Genomic DNA, 21490 nt, shown 5'->3' on the forward strand with positions numbered 1-21490 from the left:
TCTGAATCAGGGCCCTGGTGGGAAAAGCACAGGGTGTGGTGGAAAAAGAGGGAGGGGCATCTAACTCAGACCAGGTGGTGGAGGGGAGAGGGGGTCAAAGGCCACTAGATCTGATACAGCATGCACTCTCATTCTAAGATGATGAATGGGGTCTTTGAGCTGACTCCATCAGCCAACTGGTCCCACATTATGCCCTCCCTTGCTTCTAGATCCAAAAATCACCTGCTGCTGGTCTAGGATGGTGGTAGAGGGGCTTGGTCTGAGACTCCTCTCCATATGCATCCCCTCTTCTTTGCAAGCTTCACACTTGCTGCATATCTGACCTTCATTGCTCCCACAGGTCAGATATTTTATCTTCACATGTGTTTCCCATGACAGCAGCACCTCTCAGCTCAAGAGACAAGCTGGCTTAAGGGATGACTTGGCAGAGGTGGTGCCAGAGTGGATCCTTGTGGGGTCAGTGTACCTCTCAGCCCTCCATCCTCTCCAACCTAAGCCCTCCTCTGGATATTTCTTTGAAGTATCACAGACATGCCATGGAGTGGTGGCAGTCTGCATGCAGGGAGGGACTCAGGTCACCTGGAAAATGTTGTCTGGTCCTTAGCCTGGTGTCACAGAGCTCAGTAGCTCCTGACCCTCTGGTATCAAACCCCCATTCATCCTGCTGGATCAGGTGATGTTTGAGTTCCCTGAGAGCCTTGAGGAAACCCATGGAGGGAGGAGAGCTCCAGTCCTTTGTCAACTGAGGCGTTTGGATGATTAAGCCAAGAAAGCAAAGTCACTTTGGTCCGGGGGATTATTTTTGAGGTGTGTTTGCAAAGTGCAAGTAACTTATTGCCTGGGAGGCAAACCAAACCCAAGATGACTCTCAGCTAATTGCTTGCCTCTCCTTCTTCCAAGCCAAACTCCTTGGTATATAAAGACCAGTCTCCTCTGTTGTCCCCATCCTCTGTCCTCATCCCTCTTGCAGCTCCTGCTAAGTGATTGCTAGCTTGCCTTTGAGCTCTCTCACCATGAACAGACAAGTCTGCAAGAAATCCATCAGTGGAGGGAGCCAGGGCTTCTCTGTCTGCTCTGCCGTGGTCCCCTGCAGCAGCAGCAGGATGAGCTGTGTGGCCCGCTCTGGAGGAGCTGGCACAGGGGTCTGTGGGTCCCGGAGCAGAGCAGGCGGCTTTGGCAGTCGCAGTCTCTACAACCTGGGTGGCAATAAGAGCATCTCCATCAGCGTGGCTGGCTCCTGGGCTGGTGGCTTTGGGGGAGGGCGCAGCAGCTGCATCAGTGGCTATGGAGGTGATTATGGAGGTGGTTATGGGGGTAGCATTTGTGGAGTCAGAGGAATGGGCAGTGGTTATGGAGGGGTTGGTGGCTTTGGAGGGACCAGTAGCTTTGGTGGGCCTGGTAGCTATGGCTCTAGTGTCTGCCCTGGGGGAATCCAGGAAGTGACCATCAACCAGAGCCTCCTGCAGCCCCTCAATGTGGAGATCGATCCCCAGATTGGGCAAGTAAAGGCCCAGGAGAGGGAGCAGATCAAGATCCTCAACAACAAGTTCGCCTCATTCATGGACAAAGTGAGGGCAAAGCCCAGAGGTGTCCTGGAGGGGTTGGGCTGCCCAGGGGGATGGTATAGGAAGAAGCCCATGGGACCTGCCAGGCTTAGAGGCAGGGGCTCCAGCTTCTTGTGCTGGTTCTACCTTGGCCCCCACAGGACAGTCAGTATGCCTCTCTTGCTCTGCAGGCCCTGTTTTCCCAGTTGTGAAATGGGAGAAGGGTTTCATCTCCTGATTTTCTTCTTGGGATAGGGCCCAGGCAAGTGAAGTTAGAGTCCAGGAATGCTCTTAGCTCTTTTTAAGAAAGGGGCATTAACCACAAAATTATTATAGCTAATTTTCAGTGACTCTTGAGGAGCAATTGCTTGGTAATCCAAACTAGCTGACAACCAAACCTGTATTAGGAGGAATCTCAGGACTGCCTCTCGGTGATGAGTAGTGGCAATTGACTTACCTTCTAGATGATGCTATGCTTCAGCCCACATTACACCAAGCTGTCCATACTTGGGCAGGGAAAGGTATGCTTGATGTGAAGGAAAGAACCTGGGATTTGAAGTTAAACTGAAGTTAGCTGGAAGCTGAGTAACTGAAAGGGGAAACAATTAAGGAGAATAAGAAAAATTTAGCAAAAGTTAAACCTTGTTGACTATTTTCCCTGCTTGAAGGGAGGTAAAAAAGCTTTCCTTTAAAAGATGATGAGAAACACCTTCGTCTGTGCAGGTCTCCTTTAGGCGTATGCTGAAGGATTCCAATAGACTTGATGAGGGCTGGGTTTGTCTCAGTTTTGTCACTTAGTAGTCACCTTACTTTGGGCAACTTATTTAAGCACATGGAGCCTCAGTTTCCTTATCTACAAAATGGGGACAACACCCTTTATAGGTAGTTGTATGGGAGGGTTAAATGAGTTAGACTATGTGAAAACAGAATTCAGGAAGAACTCAATGTATCTCTTCCTCCTTTTCTAAACCCTCATCCTTCTAAAATTCCTGAAAAAACAGGCTCTTGAAGATTGGATGACCGGGTTGAGTTTCCACATATGGAACCCTTTGGGTTGGATGGCCCCACCTGCCCAACTCAAGAAGCTGACTCTTTCTGTACCTCCCCTGCTACAGGTGCGGTTCCTGGAACAGCAGAACAAGGTCCTGGAAACCAAATGGGACCTGCTCCAGCAGTGGACTGCGGGCTTGGGCTCCAGCTTGGGCTCCGGAGGCCTGGAGCCTTTATTTGAAAGCTACATCAACTGCCTGTGCAGGCAGCTTGATTCGGCTCTGGCAGAGAAGGGAAATCTGGAAGGAGAGCTAAGGAACATGCAGGACCTGGTGGAAGACTTCAGAAAGAAGTGAGGGCCCCAGCTGGGGAGTTTCCCCTCTTGGGATTAGCAGTGAGGTGTGGTCCCAACTGAGGATTTTTAACTGTTCCTGACTGTACCTTCAGTCAGGACTTGTGGATGGATTTATTGAGTATGTGAGAGGGTTGAGGACTGAGACTTCCAAGTGGCTGATGATGCCAGATTTGTCACTCTCCAGGCAGGGCCCTTCTACACCAGCCCAGATGGATGAGAGAGTCCTCCCAGAGTTCAAAGTCCTTCAGACTGGAGGGCCCTCCACACTTTACTGTACCAAGGCAGCACCCTGGAAACCCATCAAAAACGCAAATTCCCCTGCTCTGGTCCTAGATTCTGAACTGGTGGGTGGGGCAGGTCCCAGGTTCCAGGCAGATTGCTGTAAAATGCTCTTCCAATGTGTCCAGCCTAGTCAGCTTCTCTTTCTGCAGCTTCAGTCAGCTCTCTCTTGCATGTCTGCAATTATGGCTGACATCCTCTGAGGTCTGCAAGAGGTAAACAGGACCTCTCAAGATGGGAAGGGGGGTCCAGACATCCCTAGGGGTCAGGACCTGCAAGAAGGGGAAAGCCTGTTCTGGGGAGGCCCCATTCCACTCCATATGCACAAGCTTGTGGGCACCTGCTCAGATTAATGAAAAGAGAAACAGAGAAAACAGAGGTTGAAACAGCCAGCCTGAGCAAATACCTCTCTGGGCTTATCTGCCCCCGTGCTTCGTGATGTCTCTAGAGCTGGGCTCCTCGAAGCCTTCCCCTCCCCTGCCTGGCACTCCTTGGCATGTCACTCAGACCTAGAAGGAGGTGGTCGAGGCAGTGGCCTGAGCTCCAAAAGGCCTCTAGGCAGGACTGGCTACATCAGTTTGGGGGTTCAGTGTGAAATGAAAACTCAGGGCCCTTGTCAAAAAATTATTAAGAATTTAAAGACTGGGTCAACAGAGCTTTAAACCAAACATAAGGACCTTCTGAACCCAGGGCTCTGTATAACTGCACGGGTTGCACACCCTTGAAGCTGGTCCCGTCCCTTGGTGAGGAGATTCTGCCTGAGTTCTTTTTTTGTTTTTTCCAACTTCTGAAATATGAATGTCCAAACATGTGGCTCTTTCTGTCCCAGGTATGAAGATGAGATCAACAAGCCTACTGCTGCAGAGAATGAGTTTGTGGGGCTCAAGAAGGTGAGGAATCTGGGACAATGGGGACCTTGGCTCCCTTTCTGGGTGTGGACCCCCCAGGAGGGAGAGCAGAGCCAACTTCTCTGGGGCCCTGTGACCCTATGCTCTGTGGGCTGTTTACATCTTTTCTTGCATTTTTGGGGAATGAGGAGTTTGATGAAGGAAGCTGCTCTGAGTATGTTGCTGGTGGAGATGACATCATATAATGTGACCGATGAGCTGATTGGTGATGTGAAATAATAATGCAGGCTTTATCTATAGCATTGAATCAAGGTTTTCAGCCTACAAGTGTACCCTGGATGTTATTAATAAAAACAATCAGCAAATACTGATAGCTTGTGTCAGCCAGTCATCATAAGGATGAAGTTGTGAGAAGAATGCCTTCCTTTCTCTTCAAGAGGCTGGGTTTTTGGTCCTACCTAACCAAAGTCACATATTGGATAAATGTGATTTTGCTACCCTTACTCCGTACCTGGCTGATGGGGTGTATGTTTTGTCAAAGCATTGGGATTTGATTGGCCAAGGCAATTAAAAGGAAGAAAACCACTTTTCCTTTCTTTCAAAAAAGAGAAGTCATAATTAGAAAGAGGAATGGGGGCGGGGCAAAGAAGAACAATGAAGACTTAGAACAGCGCTGTGGGTGGAGGGGAGCAGACGGTCACCTTCTTCTGGGTTTCTGACTGCCCTCCTCCCTTCCTTTTTTTCAGGACATGGATGCAGCCTTCATGAACAAGGTGGAGCTTCAAGCCAAGGTGGATGGCCTGACAGATGAACTCAACTCTCTGAGGACCCTCTATGAGACAGTGATTCCTTGGTCGTCCAAGCCCCAGAGCCTTCTCGCATCTTTCCAAGCATGCTTCCCAAGTGTGACATCAGGGGACAGTCATGTGGCAGGATGGGGCTTCCTAGGTGGCTCAGTGGTAAAGAATCTGCCTGCAATGCAGGAGATGCGGGTTTGATACCTGGGTAGGGAAGACGCCCTGGAGAAGGGCATGGCAACCCACTCTGGTATTCTTGCCTGGAGAATCCCATGGACAGAGGAGCCTGGAGGGCTACAGTCCATGCAGTCACCAAGAGTCAGATGCAACTGAGCGACTGGGCACATGCACGCACATGGCAGGACACTCACGAAACCAGCAGTAGGGCTCAGACCTCAGCTCTACTCCACCCAGGGAATGCCAACTTAACTCCTCATGGTTGCCTGGACCTGGCTCACAGGACCGGGGTCCCTCTCTGTCCCCTACTTACCCTTTGTAGTTGCCTCTAACCCTCTGGCTCCTAACCCAGTACCACAGTGAGCTCTTCCAGAGGACCCCTCCTTACTGCAGTCCCCTGGAAACCCACCCAGTAGGGTTCACTGACTGATACTTTCAGGCCGACAATCTTATTATATAGGTGTTGTTCCTTTTTTCTTTTGTTTTATTGTCTGATATCCTTTTGGCTGTAGCTGGGCCTGAAATGGAAGCTGGTATTTCTAACTCTCCCACTCCTGGCCCCCTTGTTGTGGGGGTAGAAGACTCGTGGACTTCTTTATTCTCAGCATCTCTTGAGGCCAGGAGAGGTGAAAGTGAGCTCCATGTTTCCCACAGGAACTGACCCAGATGCAGAATCACCTTAATGACATGTCCGTGGTCCTGTCCATGGACAACAACTGCTGCCTGGACCTGGACAGCATCATCAGTGAGGTCAAGGCCCAGTACGAGGACATTGCCCAGAAGAGCAAGGCCGAGGCCGAGGCCCTGTACCAGACCAAGGTGGGAGCTCTCCTCTGTTCCCACACTCTAGCTGGAGGTCCGCTGACCTCCATCAAAAGTGCTCCAACAGTTTGCAAAGTTGTGATGATGGGTTTCTCTTCTGTCAGCTTGGAGAGCTGGAGAACAAGGCTGGAAGGCATGGGGATGACCTGAAGAACACCAAGAACGAGATCATGGAGCTCAACCGGATGATCCCGAGGCTGCGGGCTGAGATTGAGAATGTCAAGAAGCAGGTGGGTCTGGGCTGAGTGGAAAGTCCTGGAGGTCTTCTGGGCCCTGGGGAGGAGGAGAAGCAACAGCTGGACTTCTGCCACAGGCCTTCTCAGTTCTTTTGTGGTTGCCTGTGGGACAGCCTGGTCTCTGGGACACTCTGTTCTCCTCGATTCTCCTCCCCGAGGTTGGGCTTCTCAGAAGGCTCCCTAAGGAGAGACAGTTGTCCATTCTGGTTTGCCCAGCAGCAAATCTTCCAACTGTAAGGGTGGTCTTAAACACTCAGCTCTCAGTAGGATCTGCCCTCAATGAGCTATTTATCACGCACTTCATGTAACCTTGAAGACTAATTTGTATCACTAGAATGAAGTGATTATAACAATCTTAAAAAAAAAGAACCACTTACCAGACTACCTCCACCTTAACCAGCAAATCGGTGTTCCTTTTCTTGATGAGACATGAGTTAATTTAAAAGGGCCGAAGAAGACTGAACCAACTTTGAAACTGACTTCTGTTTTCTGAGTATGCGCCACTGAATTTCTAAGAAGGGGAGGAAGGGAAAGGGAGGAATTTCTTGGATGGGTAAGAGATGTTGGAAAGATCAGCTGTTTGCTTTCCGGTCACTAGGCTAAACAGTCTCTTAACTCCCTCTTTCCTAGAATGCCAACCTGCAGAACGCTATTGCTGATGCTGAGCAGCGTGGGGAGCTGGCCCTCAAGGATGTCAACGCCAAGATCCAAGAACTGCAGGATGCCCTTCAGCAGGCCAAGGATGACCTGGCCCAGCTGGTGCGTGACTACCAGGAGTTGATGAATATCAAACTGGCCTTGGATGTGGAGATCGCTACCTACTGCAAGCTGCTGGAGAGTGAGGAGTGCAGGTGAGGGGCTGTGGGGTCATTATCCTCCAGAAGTGAGTTCAGAGTGACCTTTGATAGTGGAGAAAGGGAACAAGGTTATAGGGAGAGGACAATAGGTAAGGAATCTCCTGAATGACAGAGTTGAGGATTCAGGCCCCACTCTCTCTCTCTCTCTCTCTCTCTCTCTCTCTCTCTCTCTATATATATATATGTATATACAGACAATCAAACTTATCTCACACTTTGATTTACCTTAGACATCAATATTGCATTACATATCTCTGTTGGGCGACAGGGGATGAGATAGTTGGATAGAATCACTGACTCAATGGACATGAGTTTGAGTAAACTCCAGGAGATAGCAAAGGACAGGGAAGCCTGGTGTGCTGCAGTCCATGGGGTCGCAAAGAGTCAGACACGACTGAGCGACTAAACACCTCTGTTGAGCCTCACTATATGCAGGTGGAAGGGAAAGTCCTTTGGGCTTATAATAAAAGTTATAGTGCTGTCCACTGGACTTTTCTCGGATGATGACAATGTCCTATATCTGTGCTATCTAATATAGTAGCCCTTGGCCACTTGAGCACACGAAACCTGGCGAGTGCAGCTGAGTTTTATATTTAATTTAATTAAAATAAAATAGCTTCAGGTGGGGAGTGGTTACCATGCCGGACAGCTCAGTATAGACAGTCCTAGAACACCTGCATCCCTGAGGCTGAGTCTATATGGGAAGGTGGCTGATACATACATACTCTGGAAAAATAACACAATATCAAGTAGCAGATAAGGGCTCAGTGAGTGGATGTCAAATGCCAAAGGGGTGTCAAGAATTGAAAGATCCTTCTAATGACTAGCTGCTCCATGAATCCTGTGTTCAGAGCCTCTGTCTTCAGGCAGCTCCCAATCTGATGGAGGAAGCAGAACTCACATGTGAGAAGAAAACTTAAGGATTTCTTACGTCTCTAAGAAAAGGAGTGAGAGTGCAGATGGTGCTGCATGCATTGGGAAGTGTGGGATGTGCAAGGAGACAGCGACACCAGTGGGGGCCACAGTGGCAAGGCGTGTGGACACGTTCCGTGTCTGCTCAAACATGTGGTCATGCCTGTTCCGTGAACAAGAATGAGGCACAGGAAGATGGGGAGAGTGGGCAGGACATTTCCATCATGTGTTGAGTGTCGGCCCCTCTCACATATTATCCTTCTTGAATAACCATTACTGCCACCACCACCCCAGGAGGGCTCACTGGGGAAGGCTTCCCGGAAGAAGAGCTGTAGGAATAAGAAAGCCAGGCCTGGGTGAAGGAGGGGAAGGGCATAGCTAAGGTGGGAAGATGGCCTCAGCAGCGGAGGAGAGATGAGGATGGGCTAATCAAGGGGGTGTTGAGTGATGAGTAGTGTGTCTGGAAGATAATTTGGGAAATTAGTGAAAGATGATGGGAAGATGGAGAGACGGTGATTGGTGGAGCTGCTGGAAGCCTTACTTCCCTGCAGCAGCCCCTTTTCCTGGGGAGATCTGTATCTGGAAACAGACTCAGAATAGCCTTTCTTCTTTTGGGAGCTTGACCCCTACGAGGGCAAAAGGGAGGACATGGCTCCCAGGGTTATGAACCCTGAGCTCTTCATCTAAGGACTCATTGCAGAAATAATCCTCATCTCCTCTTGCTTTTTTAGAATGTCTGGAGAGTGTCAGAGTGCTGTGTGCATTTGTAAGTAGCCTTTCAAAACTTTCTCCCTGGGATGCAGAAAGGGCAACTAGAAACATCCTGACTGACATTTGGGTGGGAGAGCCTGACCCATGCAAGGCGGCCAGGCCACCAAAGTGTCCAGGGTCTCAGGCAATGGCCACACTACTCTGCTCCTAGCGGAACTTGACCACCTGGCAGGCCAGAGCTGAAGCCCCTGTGGTCCCAGGGAATTCCTTAGGCTGGAGAACCAGAAATTCCTATGGATACTTCTGGCTCTTATTCCTGGGGAAGGGAACCAGAGGGCCAGGGCTCACTCCTGCTGTTTACCCACTGAGGCCTCAGAGAAGTTGAGTAACTTTCTCTGAGTCACACAGCCAAGCAGGGTTGGGGTACAGGCCCAGGGCCTGAGCCTGAGTCCAGTGCTTGTTTTCCTTAGCGGTGGTCAGCAACGTCACCAGCACAGGCACCAGCCCTGGTGGAGGCCGTGGGGGATTTGGAGAGGTCACTGGTGGCAGTGGCAGTGGCTACAGAGGCGGCGGTGGCAGCTACAGAGGAGTCAGCGGCGGCAGCGGCAGGGGCAGAGGCAGCGGCGGGGGCTCCCCGGCCTGCAGCAATGGGAGCAGCGGCTCTGTGAACCAGAGCTGCATCCAGAGCTCAGGAAGCACTGGCTACATGTCTGGCGGTGGGGGCGGCACCACCCTCTGCTTCACTCAGACCACCAGCTCAAACCAGCTTTGCAAGTGATCCTTTGTTGGGGGGGGGGGGGCAATCTCCATGCCCACTGGTTTCCCCTCAGCTTGGGACAGTACTCCCCTCTCTGCTTGGCATGGACAAATGCCAACCCCAACCTTGCTTTTCCTCAAGCTCCTGGGAGAAGCAGTTGAACTTCCTGGCTCCTCCATCCCCAAGACTTCTCCTAGGCCTGGGAGGTCCAGCTGCTAGTCTGGGATGATGATGCCCTAGATGCACTTTTGTAAAGGCCCCTGACTTTGGACAGCAACACCTCAGCCCAGACAAGTGTGGGTCTTCCCAGCCTGGCCTGTTCCCTCCCTGGCCCATCTCTCTTGGTAGTTGATGGTCTGAGGCTGGAATGTTTCAGCCCCTGCCTGAGGAGGGCAGTGCAGTGGGGCTGCTGCTAGAGGGTAAATGGTTAAGATCTCCGGACTGTTGGTTTTCAGGGTTCCCGCCCCACAGCTGGGACATCATATCCTGACTCACCTCTGGCACCTTAATTCCCTGAACTGTGGATTCTCTGCTGATGGTTGTTGTACTTTCTTTTCCCAATAAATTGCACTGTATTTCATATTCTGGTATTTGGCTTTCAAGGAGTCACAGAATAAACCAAGATCCAAGAATAGATGGAAATCAAGTATGGATGGCAATCTCTTAGGTTAGTAGTGGGTGTAAAGGACACTGCATAGTCTTGGCTTCTCCTCTATCCATTTGGTTGTGTTCTTGTGATAGGACTGGTCAAGAGTATGTTGCTTCAGTGGGGACTGCCCACTCCCAAGGAGGCCTTTCCACCCACCCTTTTGTCCCCACTGGGCCTCTGAGACCCAGTCTTGGTAAAGGAGTGTTTTGCAGTTCATCGATGTATTAGATTCCAGTGGGATTTGGTTCCTTCCAGGTAAGAGGCAAGGGTTTCCCTGGTGGTTCAGATGGTAAAGAATCAGCCTGCAACGTGGGAGACCCAGGTTTGATCTCGGGGTCAGGAAGATCCCCTGGTGAAGGGAATGGCAACCCACTCCAGTATTCTTGCCTGGAGAATTCTATGAACAGAAGCACCTCATCCATGGGGTTGCAAAGAGTCAGACATAACTGAGACACTAACACTTTCACTTTCTTTCAGGTAAGAGGCAGGAGTGCTACACTAGTGAGGCTCACACCAGATAGATGTAAAATTATGAGTGGGAAAGGTGCGTGTTTACCCTTCCACCAACATTTCCCAGTCATTCTCAGAAAGCTGAATCGCAAACCCAGGAAGGATCAGGGTAATAAGAGAGCCACTGATGGAAACCAGAGAGACTGAGAGAGTCCGTGGAGATGGCAATTAGAGTCTCATTCCTTTCCCCACCTGCCAAACCAATCCCTTCTGCAGGTCTTTGAGTGTGATAAAACTCTGGTTTGTAAGTCACTGTAAGTCATGCATTACCACCCAGAAGTGAGATCAGAGCTGGACTAATAAGGCAATGGTACATTTGTCTGATGGTCCAAGATTACCAGGAGATTGCTCAAGATTCATGTTCTACAGCCTGATGTGATCTCCTGTGTTCACCCCAAGTATAGCAGCTCTGGAGAAGGAGATATTTCAAAGTTCCTACACTTGAGAGTTCAGTAAATCTATGCCCATCTTTTTAAGGTCTACAGGCAGGAGGTAGCTCTCTTTCCCATTTATCCCTGGCACAGCTCTGGGGATTTTGGGAGCAGGGCAGGCCATTCTGGATTACTGCCTTTACTGGCCCTTTAGAGACATTCCAAGAAACTTCACTAATCTTAGGAAAACACCCCAGATGCTCTGCTCCATGTGTTGCTTAGTTTACTGAAAAGAGTCCTGGATTAAACCAGCTTTTCACTACACTGGAGCAGCAGGGTTGAGGGTAGCCACTGCAGTCTCTCTTTTTAAACTTTTAATTTTGTATTGGGTTATAGCCAGTTAACAAAACACTGTGGTAGTTTCAGGTGAGCGGCAAAGGGACTCAGCCATACATATATGTGTATCCATTCTACCCCCACCAAACTCCCATCCCATCCAGGCTGCTGCATAACACTGAACAGAGTTCCATGAGTCTCTGTAGTCTCTTTATCCATCTGCTCCATGTGTGGAAATCTTGGTGTGGTGTGCTGTCTCAGGGCCCTGCACAGGGTGTGGGGCACTGAGTAAAAGTTTGGTGGTCAGTTGAAAGAATGAATTGAAATGAATAAGAACAGACTTCCCTCCTCCCAGGAAGATGGGATAGATCACACTGCAAGGCAGGATGGAGCTGAAAGTTACAGGGAGGACCTAGGATCCTCTTGTGAACTCTTTCGAGAAGAGTTGGCAGAGGGGGCTCTTGAGGGAGGTAGTGAAAGACTGGGAGAGGAAGGCTGGAGCTGGCCTGGGAGGAAGACAGAGTTTTTAAATAGAGTTTAAACTACTATTTTTTTTTTTCTATCTAGAGGTGTGATATACATGTTTTCTGGTCTGTAATATTCTACCAAACATTTTCCTAAACCAAACCTAGATGGAAGATCAAAAATCAAAGCTCCCTTCGTTCTCTGGCTGGGTTAGACCAGTGGAACTTGATTTTGATAGGAAGAAGAATAGGCTTGGGAGTGCAGAACTTGAAGAATCACATTTTTACCAAACCTATGCTCAACGCAGGACTTCCCAGGTGGTGATAGTGGTAAAGAATTTGCCTGCCAATGCAGGAGACATAAGAGATGCAGGTTCGATCCCTGGGTTGGGAAGATCCCCTGGAGGAGGGCAGGGCAACCCATTCCAGTATTCCTGCCTGAAGAACCCCATGGACAGAGGAGCCTGGCGGGCTACAGTCCACAGGGTTGCAAAGAGTTAGGCATGACTGAAGTGACTTACTACCACAACCGCCACCATTCCCAACCCAACCTGAAACTAACCAACTGATTTATACAGAAGGATTTTAAGTGAACTTGCACAAATACACTTAATATACTATAGAAAAGGATGTCTTTTAGTCTATTTACAGAGTATAGCATATATTCATTGGCATCAGGGAAAGTAGTAACACCAGGGAACAACATCACACTGGTAACACCACTAACACCATCATAGCACTAACACCTAAAAATGACAAGCACTTAATACTTAGATTTGAACTGGTTAATCACAGAAATTCTAAGATCAAATGTAATAGATGAATTAGAATATTCATCTACAATTTTTCTCCAAAAACTATTCTAGAAAAAAAGAGGTTTCTCTTAAAACACGGCGTCTATATCAGAACTAGAAGACAGTGATAGAAGAACTGCAAACCCAAGACTAGGAAGTTGATTCTCACATGCAGCTTTTGGATAAAGGAAATCTTTTCCGGTCTATTTCCACAACAAAAACTAGTTCTAATTTCCCCATGATGGCAGGCAGAAAATAGAGTTTCAGAACTCTAAAGACAGGTGCAGATATTCTAACACCCTACGTAAGTACTGCCCAAATCATAAAAGATCCCTCACAGGGGGCCACTGCATGAAAGGTTTACCCAAGTGAAGGAGCTATGAGTACCTCAAAGGTTCAGGCAAAGCCCGCCTGTGGTGTTTGGTGTTGGGACATGGTATTATTCCACTTTGTTGACACAGGAATATATATGCTGGGGTAGGGGCCTTCCAGGTGGAATGCTTGACACAGCCTTGCTCCAGAGCAGCCAGACTCTCAAAAGCACAATGAGAAGTTATTCCCTTTAGCAGGGATTATTGAATGGAAAAGTGTTTCAGAAAAAGCAGAAGTCCTGGGAGAGTCAGGTAATTATCTTTTTGACCCATTAATATCTAAAATTAACAAAATGCTGCAGAACAGAGCTAGTCTCTCCAAGATGTACTCTCTTGTCATCGCGAACAGAAGCCTCTTCCAGACGATTTGGCTCATGGTATCAGAAGGCTTCCACTGCCTGGACGGAGGAGGTGGTGCTTCGTGTTGTTCTGGGAAGCTGATTTGCACAAGGAAGTCACCACCAAACCACTGCATAAATCCAGTCGTCGGCCTTCTTTTTCTGTTCTATACTCTAGAAACATCTCTTTAAATGCCGGAAAGTCTGTGCATGTGAGCATGTTGAATACGTCATGAACCATTTCATCATTATGGTGCTTTAACGTTCTGGTGAAAATTGCCATGTTGTATCCGGGTATCCGCTCCAGGAGCTGATTTTCAATATACTTTTCTATGAAAGAAAGGTTTTTGTTAAAAATTGCCGGGTAGGTGAGTTTATTCTCTTCCGTGTTTTTAAATTCCTGGTAGTATCTGTCCATGAAATTTCTCTTCAGTACTTGGAATTCAGCATCCATGATCATGTCCTCCCTAGAGCCAACCACAGCATCAAATTCAGCTTCAGCGGTGGAAGAAGTGGATACTGCGAGACTCTCTTCCTCCAAGACTTCCGTCACTTCCGCTATATCCATTCCATGCCCTTTCACCAGTCTGGGGCCCAGCCGAGTCTGGGTTGGCGCAGCGTACCCCGGAACTCTATGCCCCATCCACCACTCTGGACTTGGCTCCCATTACTGACCTCCGGAACCACGCCCTGCTTCCTGTAACCAAGGCTGACATCATTCTTAATGACTGAGCAATATTCCGTTATATGCTTGTAGCATAGCACCTTGATGCATATGTTATTTCTATTATTTTCCAGTGTAATAAACATTGCTGCAATGAACACATATCTCTGAGCACTCATCCGTTCATTCTTTAAGATACCTTCCTAGATGTGGAATTGCTAGGCCACTTTAAAATTTTGATTTATATTGTCAGACTTCTGTCTAGAAACATTGTGCCAATTGATACTTTTATAAGTAATATACGATTTCTTGTTTCTCCAGTCTTATGATCACTTTGTGATATTTTTGAATTTTCCACTGTTTTTTTCAGGTTTTATTTTCATCTCTTTGATTAGTAATGAAGTTGAACATTATAAATCTGCTTATTCTTTAACTTTCACTTTCTGTGAATTTTTTCTTCTTTTGTTTAATCCATTTTCTCTTTGGGTGCATATTTTGTTTTTCTTATTAATCTGCTTGTCTGAGGCAAGGACTCCAACAGCACTTGAGCCACTCAGGAGTCCAGAATCCCAGAAACATTCATCATTGAGCCATAATTAGTTATCTGTGGGGATTCTGAGAATAGCTGGGGTGAGGTCAGGAAGATAGAACCTAGTTCCGGGAGAGGGAGGTCAGAGGAGGCTAACAGGATTGCAGGAAACTGGGACCAAGTTGGTGGAAGGGCCACCTCCAAAATCATGCCTGCAGTGGTAGATGAGGAGTGGGGTGAGGCTAAGAGAAAGATAAGCAGGAATCAGCTTTGAAGGGATTAGGGGTCTGTAGTAGATAGCTCCCTACGCCAATCCTGCTTCATTCCCTCCCTCACAACATTAATCCTAAGGGCACTCCCCATATGTTTTCTGCCCACAAATCCATCTCAGAGTTTGCTTCCCAGGAATCTGATGTGGGATGGGGCATTGGGTTTGCCTGGGATATGGATGGGGAGGATGCTTATCTTCTAGTAAGAATTGGTTCTCCAGGAAGGGTGGAGAAGACTCTGAGATCCTTGAAGGGGTGAAGGACCAGGGACATATACCAAAGAATTCGTTAGAAAGTTCTGTAGGGATTCAGAGGGGAGTAGGTTTCCTTGGCTTGCTGCTATACAATTGACAGCAGAGGTTGATGTGCTAATTGAATCAGTTTCTCTATCCTTCCTCCTACCTTTCTTGTACATTCTGGACATTCTTTCTCCCACTGGCTGAGTTTCTGAGAACCCCACTCTGATGCCCAAGGTCACTGAAATAATGTCTGGCTAGCTGACAGAGAAAAATGCCTAGCTGTTTTCTCTGTTTCCAGGCTGCTAGGGAGAGCAATTAGCAAATGTGTGCACTAGAGCTCCATAACCCCTCCCACCATTAACACTAGTCATTTGGTTGTTTCAAGTCAAGCATTCTGCCTTATTAAAGATGTGGTTTCTCACAGTCAAGGCCAGCACAGTTCATATTTAAATGTTCTTTAATTTATTTCATTCACTTTTTTGCTTGAGAAACTGATAATTAAGATGCAGGGTCTTAGCCAGCCAACAATAATCCTTTGTGATGGAAGTACAAATAAAATCTAGGACTTAAGGTATTTCTAATAGTTTGTTTCAGCTTTCCATAATTATTGCCCATCTCCAGGGATAAACACCTTTCCCTGGGCACATGCACACATACTTTGACTCAGCTGTCCTTTGGGCATAAACTTTCTCCTTCCTTGTAGATATGCAGATGAGTTTAACAAGTGCTGAGGCTAAGAATGACTTCATGGTTGTGAAGAAGGTGAGCAGGGTCGTGGGGTTATATAAGGAGGAGATGGGACAAGCAAAGGAAAAATGGCGGTCCTTTCTCAGAGACTGAGACTGGATGACACTTTCTCAGAAGGATTTCCAAGTGTTGCCCTGTAGTTGATGACCGGAACCCAGCACTATGGAGACCATCACCAGCAGTGACCAGCAGTCATGCATCAAATATTGAGACTGGGACTTGATAGATGATGCAGAAACTCTCCCTACCCTTAGCCACACCTCTCTGCAATAGTTTTTTTTTTTCTCCCAGGATTGATGACACTATGATCTCATCTGCCAGGAAGCTAAAGCCCAGATAGACATTGTCAAGCTAGGAGTTTGTCCCTGAGGCCATCCCCATCCGATTAGTTCCTTTAGTTCCCTTGCCCATGAACTCTGCCCTGCCTCCCCTCACCTCTCTGGTTTCTCATCTCCATTAAAATGCAATACATAATGATGCATTTAGCTCTATGAGCTTGATACAATAAAAGGGACCCATGATGTTTGCTAAATTAGAGGGCAGCACACAGGAAATGTGGCCTGCAGGAAGTTATATTAGCAGTTGTGTGTGGAGTGAGTGAGAGAGAGAAGGGGTGCTGAGGGAGTCTTTGGGGTTAAGTCAACTGTGTCAGACTTTGTAATATGTCCATCTGCCATGATGTGCGTCACTCTTTCTGGATCCATCTCACGGCAGGCCACACCCCCAGACTGGCACATCTTACATACTGGCTTCAGGGTTCAGTCATGGCCAAGAATTCCAAATGGCTCAGTAATAGCCAACTGGTTAACTTCAGTGCCCAGCCTGGCCACTTCCGGGGCAGCCTTTCCTTACCTCCCTCTTGGATCTTTGGGCCAGAGTGGTGGGAGAATGTGGTCAAAAGCAGCCGCTATATCCTCATTCCCTGTGGTTCAATGGCAGCCATCCCTCCTCCTGGCAAGACTTTGGCTACAACACTTGGACCTCCTTTTCCCCTCATATCCTGAGATTTCAAGTTTCTGGAAAAACAGTAAATGAAGTAAAATTTTATTTAGTAATTTTTACCTGCCCAGACATTGTTTTGAGAATTCCATGTGTAACTCACTGTCTTTTTTTTTAACTTTTAAATTTTGTATCAGGATACAGCCAATTAACAAACAATGCTGTGATAGTTCCAGGTGAACAGTGAAGGGACTCAGATATGCATATATATACATATGTATATGTGGGTGCATATATATACATGTATCCATTCAGGAGTTTGGAATGGACACATATACACTGCTATATCTCAAATTGATAGCCAACAAGGAACTACTGTATAGCACATGGAACTCTGCTCAATGTTATGTGGCAGCCTGGATAGGAGGGGAATTTGGGGGCTAACTCATTTAGTCTTCATAATGGTCCCATGAAGTAGGTGTGTTTATCCACATTTTACACTGAGAGGTAAAGTTCACACTGTGGTAAAGGTCACAGTTAGCAGGTGGTAGAGCCAGGGTTTGAACAAGTGTTGTTGGACCCCAGAATCCCTACTTATAACCTCCGTGCTTTATTAATAACACATATGGAGTTTTACTTCCTCACAATAAGTTTGGGCAGTGGGGTGTCTCTAATTTTTGATGGCAGCGTGCATGCATGCATGTTGAGTCATGTCCAACTCTTTGCGATCCCATGGCCCCTGCCAGGCAAACACACATCTCTAGCGTCTCCTGCACTGGCAGGTAGACTCTTTACTACTGCACCACTTGGGAATCCTTTTGATGACAGTTGTTATTTAGTCTCTAAGTCATGTCTGACTCTTTTGTGACCCCACGGACTGTAGCCTGCCAGGCTCTGCAGAGGCCTACTTTTATTCAGAGCCCTGCCCTGTCCTTGGTGCTGAAATCTGGTCCAGCTGCCTAGGGGACTCTTCTGTTTTGGGAGGCTGATGCTCACCATTGCTCCCTTATAAACTTGACTTCTCCCAGCCCCTCCTTTAGCTCGGATCTGCTCACAGATTTTCTGCTTAAAATCAAATAAAGTCTGTTCCAAAGCTCAACTTTAAAATAGTCCCAGACTTTGTCCATTTTGTTATGTTTACTTTAAGACAAAAACAAAAACACCCAAAAGACTCTCTCTCACAGTTCTTATGGATAATAAAACTTAGATAATTTAGCACATTTTATTTTTTGTTTCATCTGCTAGGGAATATTTATCATGGGGTGATTAGAATCCTTTTTTAAAACTTAGATTATAATTTTTAATTGAATTCCTTTATTATTGGGATGAGAGGGTTTTAAAAATAAAAAGCTAATCTTCTCTTGTTTGAGGCTAGGATCACACTGAGCAACACTAGAAACAGGCACACCAGAAGAAGAGAGCAATTAAAAATATTAGCTATTAGTTTTTATGTCGAGTGCATATTAAAAAGCAGAGACACCAAGTTGCTGACAAAAGTCCATATAGTCAAAGCTATGGTTTTTCCAGTAGTCACGTATGGATATGAGAGTTGGACCATAAAGAAGGCTGAGTGCTGAAGAATCGATGCTTTTGAACAGTGATGCTGGAGAAGACTCTTGAGAGTCCCTTGGACTGCAAGGAGATCAAACCAGTCAATCCTAAAGGAAATCAATCCTGAATATTCATTAGAAGGACTGGTGCTAAAGCTGAAGCTCCAATACTTTGGCCACCTGATGTAAAGTGATAACTCATTAGAAAAGATTCTGATGCTGGGAAAGACAGAAGGCAGGAGGAGAAGGGGACGACAGAGGATGAGACGGTTGGATGGCATCACTAACTCCATGGACATGAACAGGCTCTGGGAGATGGTGGTGGACAGGGAAGCCTGGTGTGCTGCAGTCCATGGGGTTGCGAAGAATTGGATACGACTGAGCGACTGAACAACAACAGCAACAATGTGGTAATAAAAATAAAATCTGTCTCTCAGGGATGTTTCAAGGAATACATGAAAAGCACTTTATAGAATGAGCGATATTCATACAGCTATTGTACTACAGATATGGACATTTTGATTAGCAACTAGATTACAAACTCTTTAAAGAGAGGGACTATGTCATATACTGTTCATATGTTGCTTAATACTGGATAGAAAATGTGCACTTCACAGCACTTGTTGATTGATGAACTGACTAAATAATTGAATGCATGCTAGAGTTGGCACAGCTCCCAGAACAAGGTAAGTACTCAATAAATCTATGATATTACCATCAATATTTTTAGAGTTACTGCTGTTCATTGATTTCTGAAGAATCAGACTCTTAAGGCTAGAAATGACTTCAGAGGCTATAAAGAGGAGCCCCATTTACATACTGGAGTCCTCTCCAAAACCAGTTCTCTAACTGGTGATCCACCCTCCTGGGTGGGGTCCTTCTCTCTCTCACAGAAGATGCTAAGCTTTGTCCTACCTCGTAAATTCTACCCATTGGTTCAAGGTTTCTCCTCTGTGACCATGGGGAGCAAGTCTCCCTGTGCATGAGAATCTCCACATGTTTGGGGATGGTTGTCTCTTTATCTATTCCTTCTCCAAGCTGAACACTTCCATTTCCTCCTATGCTTTGGCATGCTCCCTCCCAGGCTGCATGTCACACTCTGGATATAGGGAATACAGCCCAACCCACTAGATAAGGATTAACTAGCTCACGAAAAGCGTGAACATGGGGACTAATTTTTGTGCATCCTCCAACCTTGCAGGTGAGTCTAGCAGCCCTTTCCTGCTGCTGAGTCATCCTGAGCTGGCGCCACTTTATAAAAGCTATTGTGAATCTCCCCAGGCTGAACCATACAGCTTGTTTTGTTTTAATACATCTAAGGTTTTGATTTACATTAATCTCTGTTAAATCTTTCTTGTTAGATTTGGCTCGAGCCCCAAACTGTCAAATTATTTTTGGATTTTGATCTTACCACCCAACTTCTTATTACAGTGGCCAGGTTCAGGCAAATTACAAATTTGAGTTATACGCAATAATGTCCTCATTTGGGTGTACTTGGAAGGGAAACTGCTACTTAAAGCAAAAATTGCTTGTGTATTATAGAGAAGAAAAGTGTTATATTTAGTCTTATGTGAAGTAGCTATTTAAAAATCTTTTTCTTATGGGAAATTTCAAACAAATTTCAAAATTCCTCTTATGAAAATGAGAGTAGTATAATCAGTGCTTCTGGACCCTTCACCCAGGTCAACAGTCAACTCATTATCTTGTTTTATCTTTGTTCTACCCACTGCTCTTACCCCTCCTGATTATGGTGAAGCAAATCCTGATGTCATATCATTTTATTCATAACATTTTTTGTAAGTTTCTTTCAAAGATAAAGACCCTTTACATAATGTAACCATAGTAACATTATGAGATGGTTGAATGGCATCACTGACTCAATGGACATTGAGTCTGAGCAAGCTCTGGGAGTTGGTGATGGACAGGGAAGCCTGGCATGCTGCAGTCCATGGGGTTGCAAAGAGTCGGACATGGCTGGGTGACTGAACTGACTGAATAACACTATGACCCTTTGTGGGATGAACATTAACTCTTTAGTAATATGATCAACTATTCAGCCTCAGTTCACATTTCTGATAATGCTTCATCAATGTTTTCATTCAAAGAGCTTGTTTGAATCAGTCCTAAATAATGTTTATGCATTATCACTGGCTCACAGGTACAGATTTCCATCCCTCCTTTTCATTCCTTGTGATGTATCTAAAAATATTTATCTATTTATATTTTTGGCTGTGTTGAGTCTTAGTTGTAGCATGTATGTAGGATTCATTGTGGCATCTTGTGACTCCAGGATTTCAGCTAAGATATGTTCAAGATCTGAGGCACTGACCCATTTTGGCTAGAAAAATCAAGCACAGGAAATTATCCAATTAATGAACCAATTCACTGGAACTTGTAAAAATGCCCACCCCCTCCCTGTGTCAGAAGGCCCTTTCCTCCAAGACTTTCTGAAAACAACAAGCCAGCGGTCCAGCAGGCCATCCCAGGCCACCAAGGGCTCCAGTTGTCTCTCTGCTATTGCAGCATCTGGCCAGAGCTGATGTCTCTACCATCCCAGTCAGTCTTTACAGCCTGTGTCATGAGAAGGGTGCCTCTGGCAGCAGAAGCCAGTATAGCCTTGGTGGGAGAGGGTGCTAGAAGGTCTTACTCAGTGTGGCTGGATGTGCTGTCCAGGCTGGGGGCTTGGCACAGAGGTGTTTGGGTGCCTTTGGAGGGAGCTGGAGTGGGGGACACGATAGTGGCTTTGGAGGACCTTCTTTCAGAGTTGGAGGGAGACCCTGGGGACGTGCAAGATAAGAGTCTTCTAAGCACATCTCATTCACCTTGCCCTCTACCTTCAGGATCTCCCTTTGCCCACCAAACTGACTGTGCCCCCACTAAAGTCTCCAGGGACAAGCTCATAGTCCACACGGTGGCCTATTTTTAGTCATTTCCCTAAACCCTCTGAAGCTCTGACTCTGTTCACCCTTTTTACCCTTATTTTCTTGCGACCTCTTTTGCCCTGCCTTCTCAATCTCTGCTGTGGCTTTCTCTTCCTCAGTCTACTCATTAAATGCTGGAGTTCTGCAACATTAAAAAAAACTTCTTATTGGACTGTAACATACATACAGAAAAGAGGACAGACCTCAAGTGTTCAGCCTAATGACTTTTCACACATTGAACCCACTCATGTAACCAGCACAGAACATCCATTCCCATGACCCTAGAAGCCCGCATACCCAGCTCCCTTCCAACCACTTCCCATCCCACCCCACCCCAGGAAAAAACTCATTTATAACAGCAAAGGTTAGTTTTTTAAAAATGTATTATTTATTTTTGGCTGTGCTGGATCTTTGTTGCTGTGTGTGGGCTTTCTCTGGTTGCGGTGAGCAGGGACTACTCTCTAGTTCTGGCGCACAGGCTTCTCACTGCAGTGGCTTCTCTTGTTGCAGAGCA

At 46.7% G+C, this 21490-nt stretch overlaps 2 protein-coding genes across 2 annotated transcripts; one reads left to right on the forward strand and one right to left on the reverse strand.

The window, feature by feature from the left end:
* Positions 1–278: 278 nt before the first annotated feature.
* Positions 279–9942, forward strand: LOC100336907 (keratin, type II cytoskeletal 2 oral). Its single transcript, XM_010804918.4, has 9 exons — positions 279–1568; positions 2660–2886; positions 3998–4058; positions 4763–4858; positions 5645–5809; positions 5917–6042; positions 6679–6899; positions 8549–8583; positions 8999–9942. The coding sequence occupies exons 1-9, from the start codon at positions 1014–1016 to the stop codon at positions 9304–9306; spliced, it is 1794 nt and encodes a 597-aa protein (XP_010803220.1). The 5' UTR covers positions 279–1013; the 3' UTR covers positions 9307–9942.
* Positions 9943–13139: 3197 nt separating this feature from the next.
* Positions 13140–13926, reverse strand: LOC112446636 (ADP-ribosylation factor-like protein 2-binding protein). The gene has a single exon (XM_059887285.1). The coding sequence runs from the start codon at positions 13759–13761 to the stop codon at positions 13153–13155; it is 609 nt and encodes a 202-aa protein (XP_059743268.1). The 5' UTR covers positions 13762–13926; the 3' UTR covers positions 13140–13152.
* Between the last annotated feature and the right edge of the window lie 7564 nt (positions 13927–21490).

Source organism: Bos taurus, chromosome 5 (genome assembly GCF_002263795.3).
Source record: "Bos taurus isolate L1 Dominette 01449 registration number 42190680 breed Hereford chromosome 5, ARS-UCD2.0, whole genome shotgun sequence".
NCBI classification, from domain to species: domain Eukaryota; kingdom Metazoa; phylum Chordata; class Mammalia; order Artiodactyla; family Bovidae; genus Bos; species Bos taurus.

Coding starts and splice junctions, on each gene's coding strand:
- LOC100336907 (XM_010804918.4), top strand. CDS start 1,014: ATGAACAGACAAGTCTGCAAGAAATCCATCAGTGGAGGGAGCCAGGGC. Junction 6,043..6,678: donor TTGAGAATGTCAAGAAGCAG/GTGGGTCTGGGC, acceptor CCTCTTTCCTAG/AATGCCAACCTGCAGAACGC. Junction 8,584..8,998: donor TCAGAGTGCTGTGTGCATTT/GTAAGTAGCCTT, acceptor TGTTTTCCTTAG/CGGTGGTCAGCAACGTCACC.
- LOC112446636 (XM_059887285.1), bottom strand. CDS start 13,761: ATGGGGCATAGAGTTCCGGGGTACGCTGCGCCAACCCAGACTCGGCTG.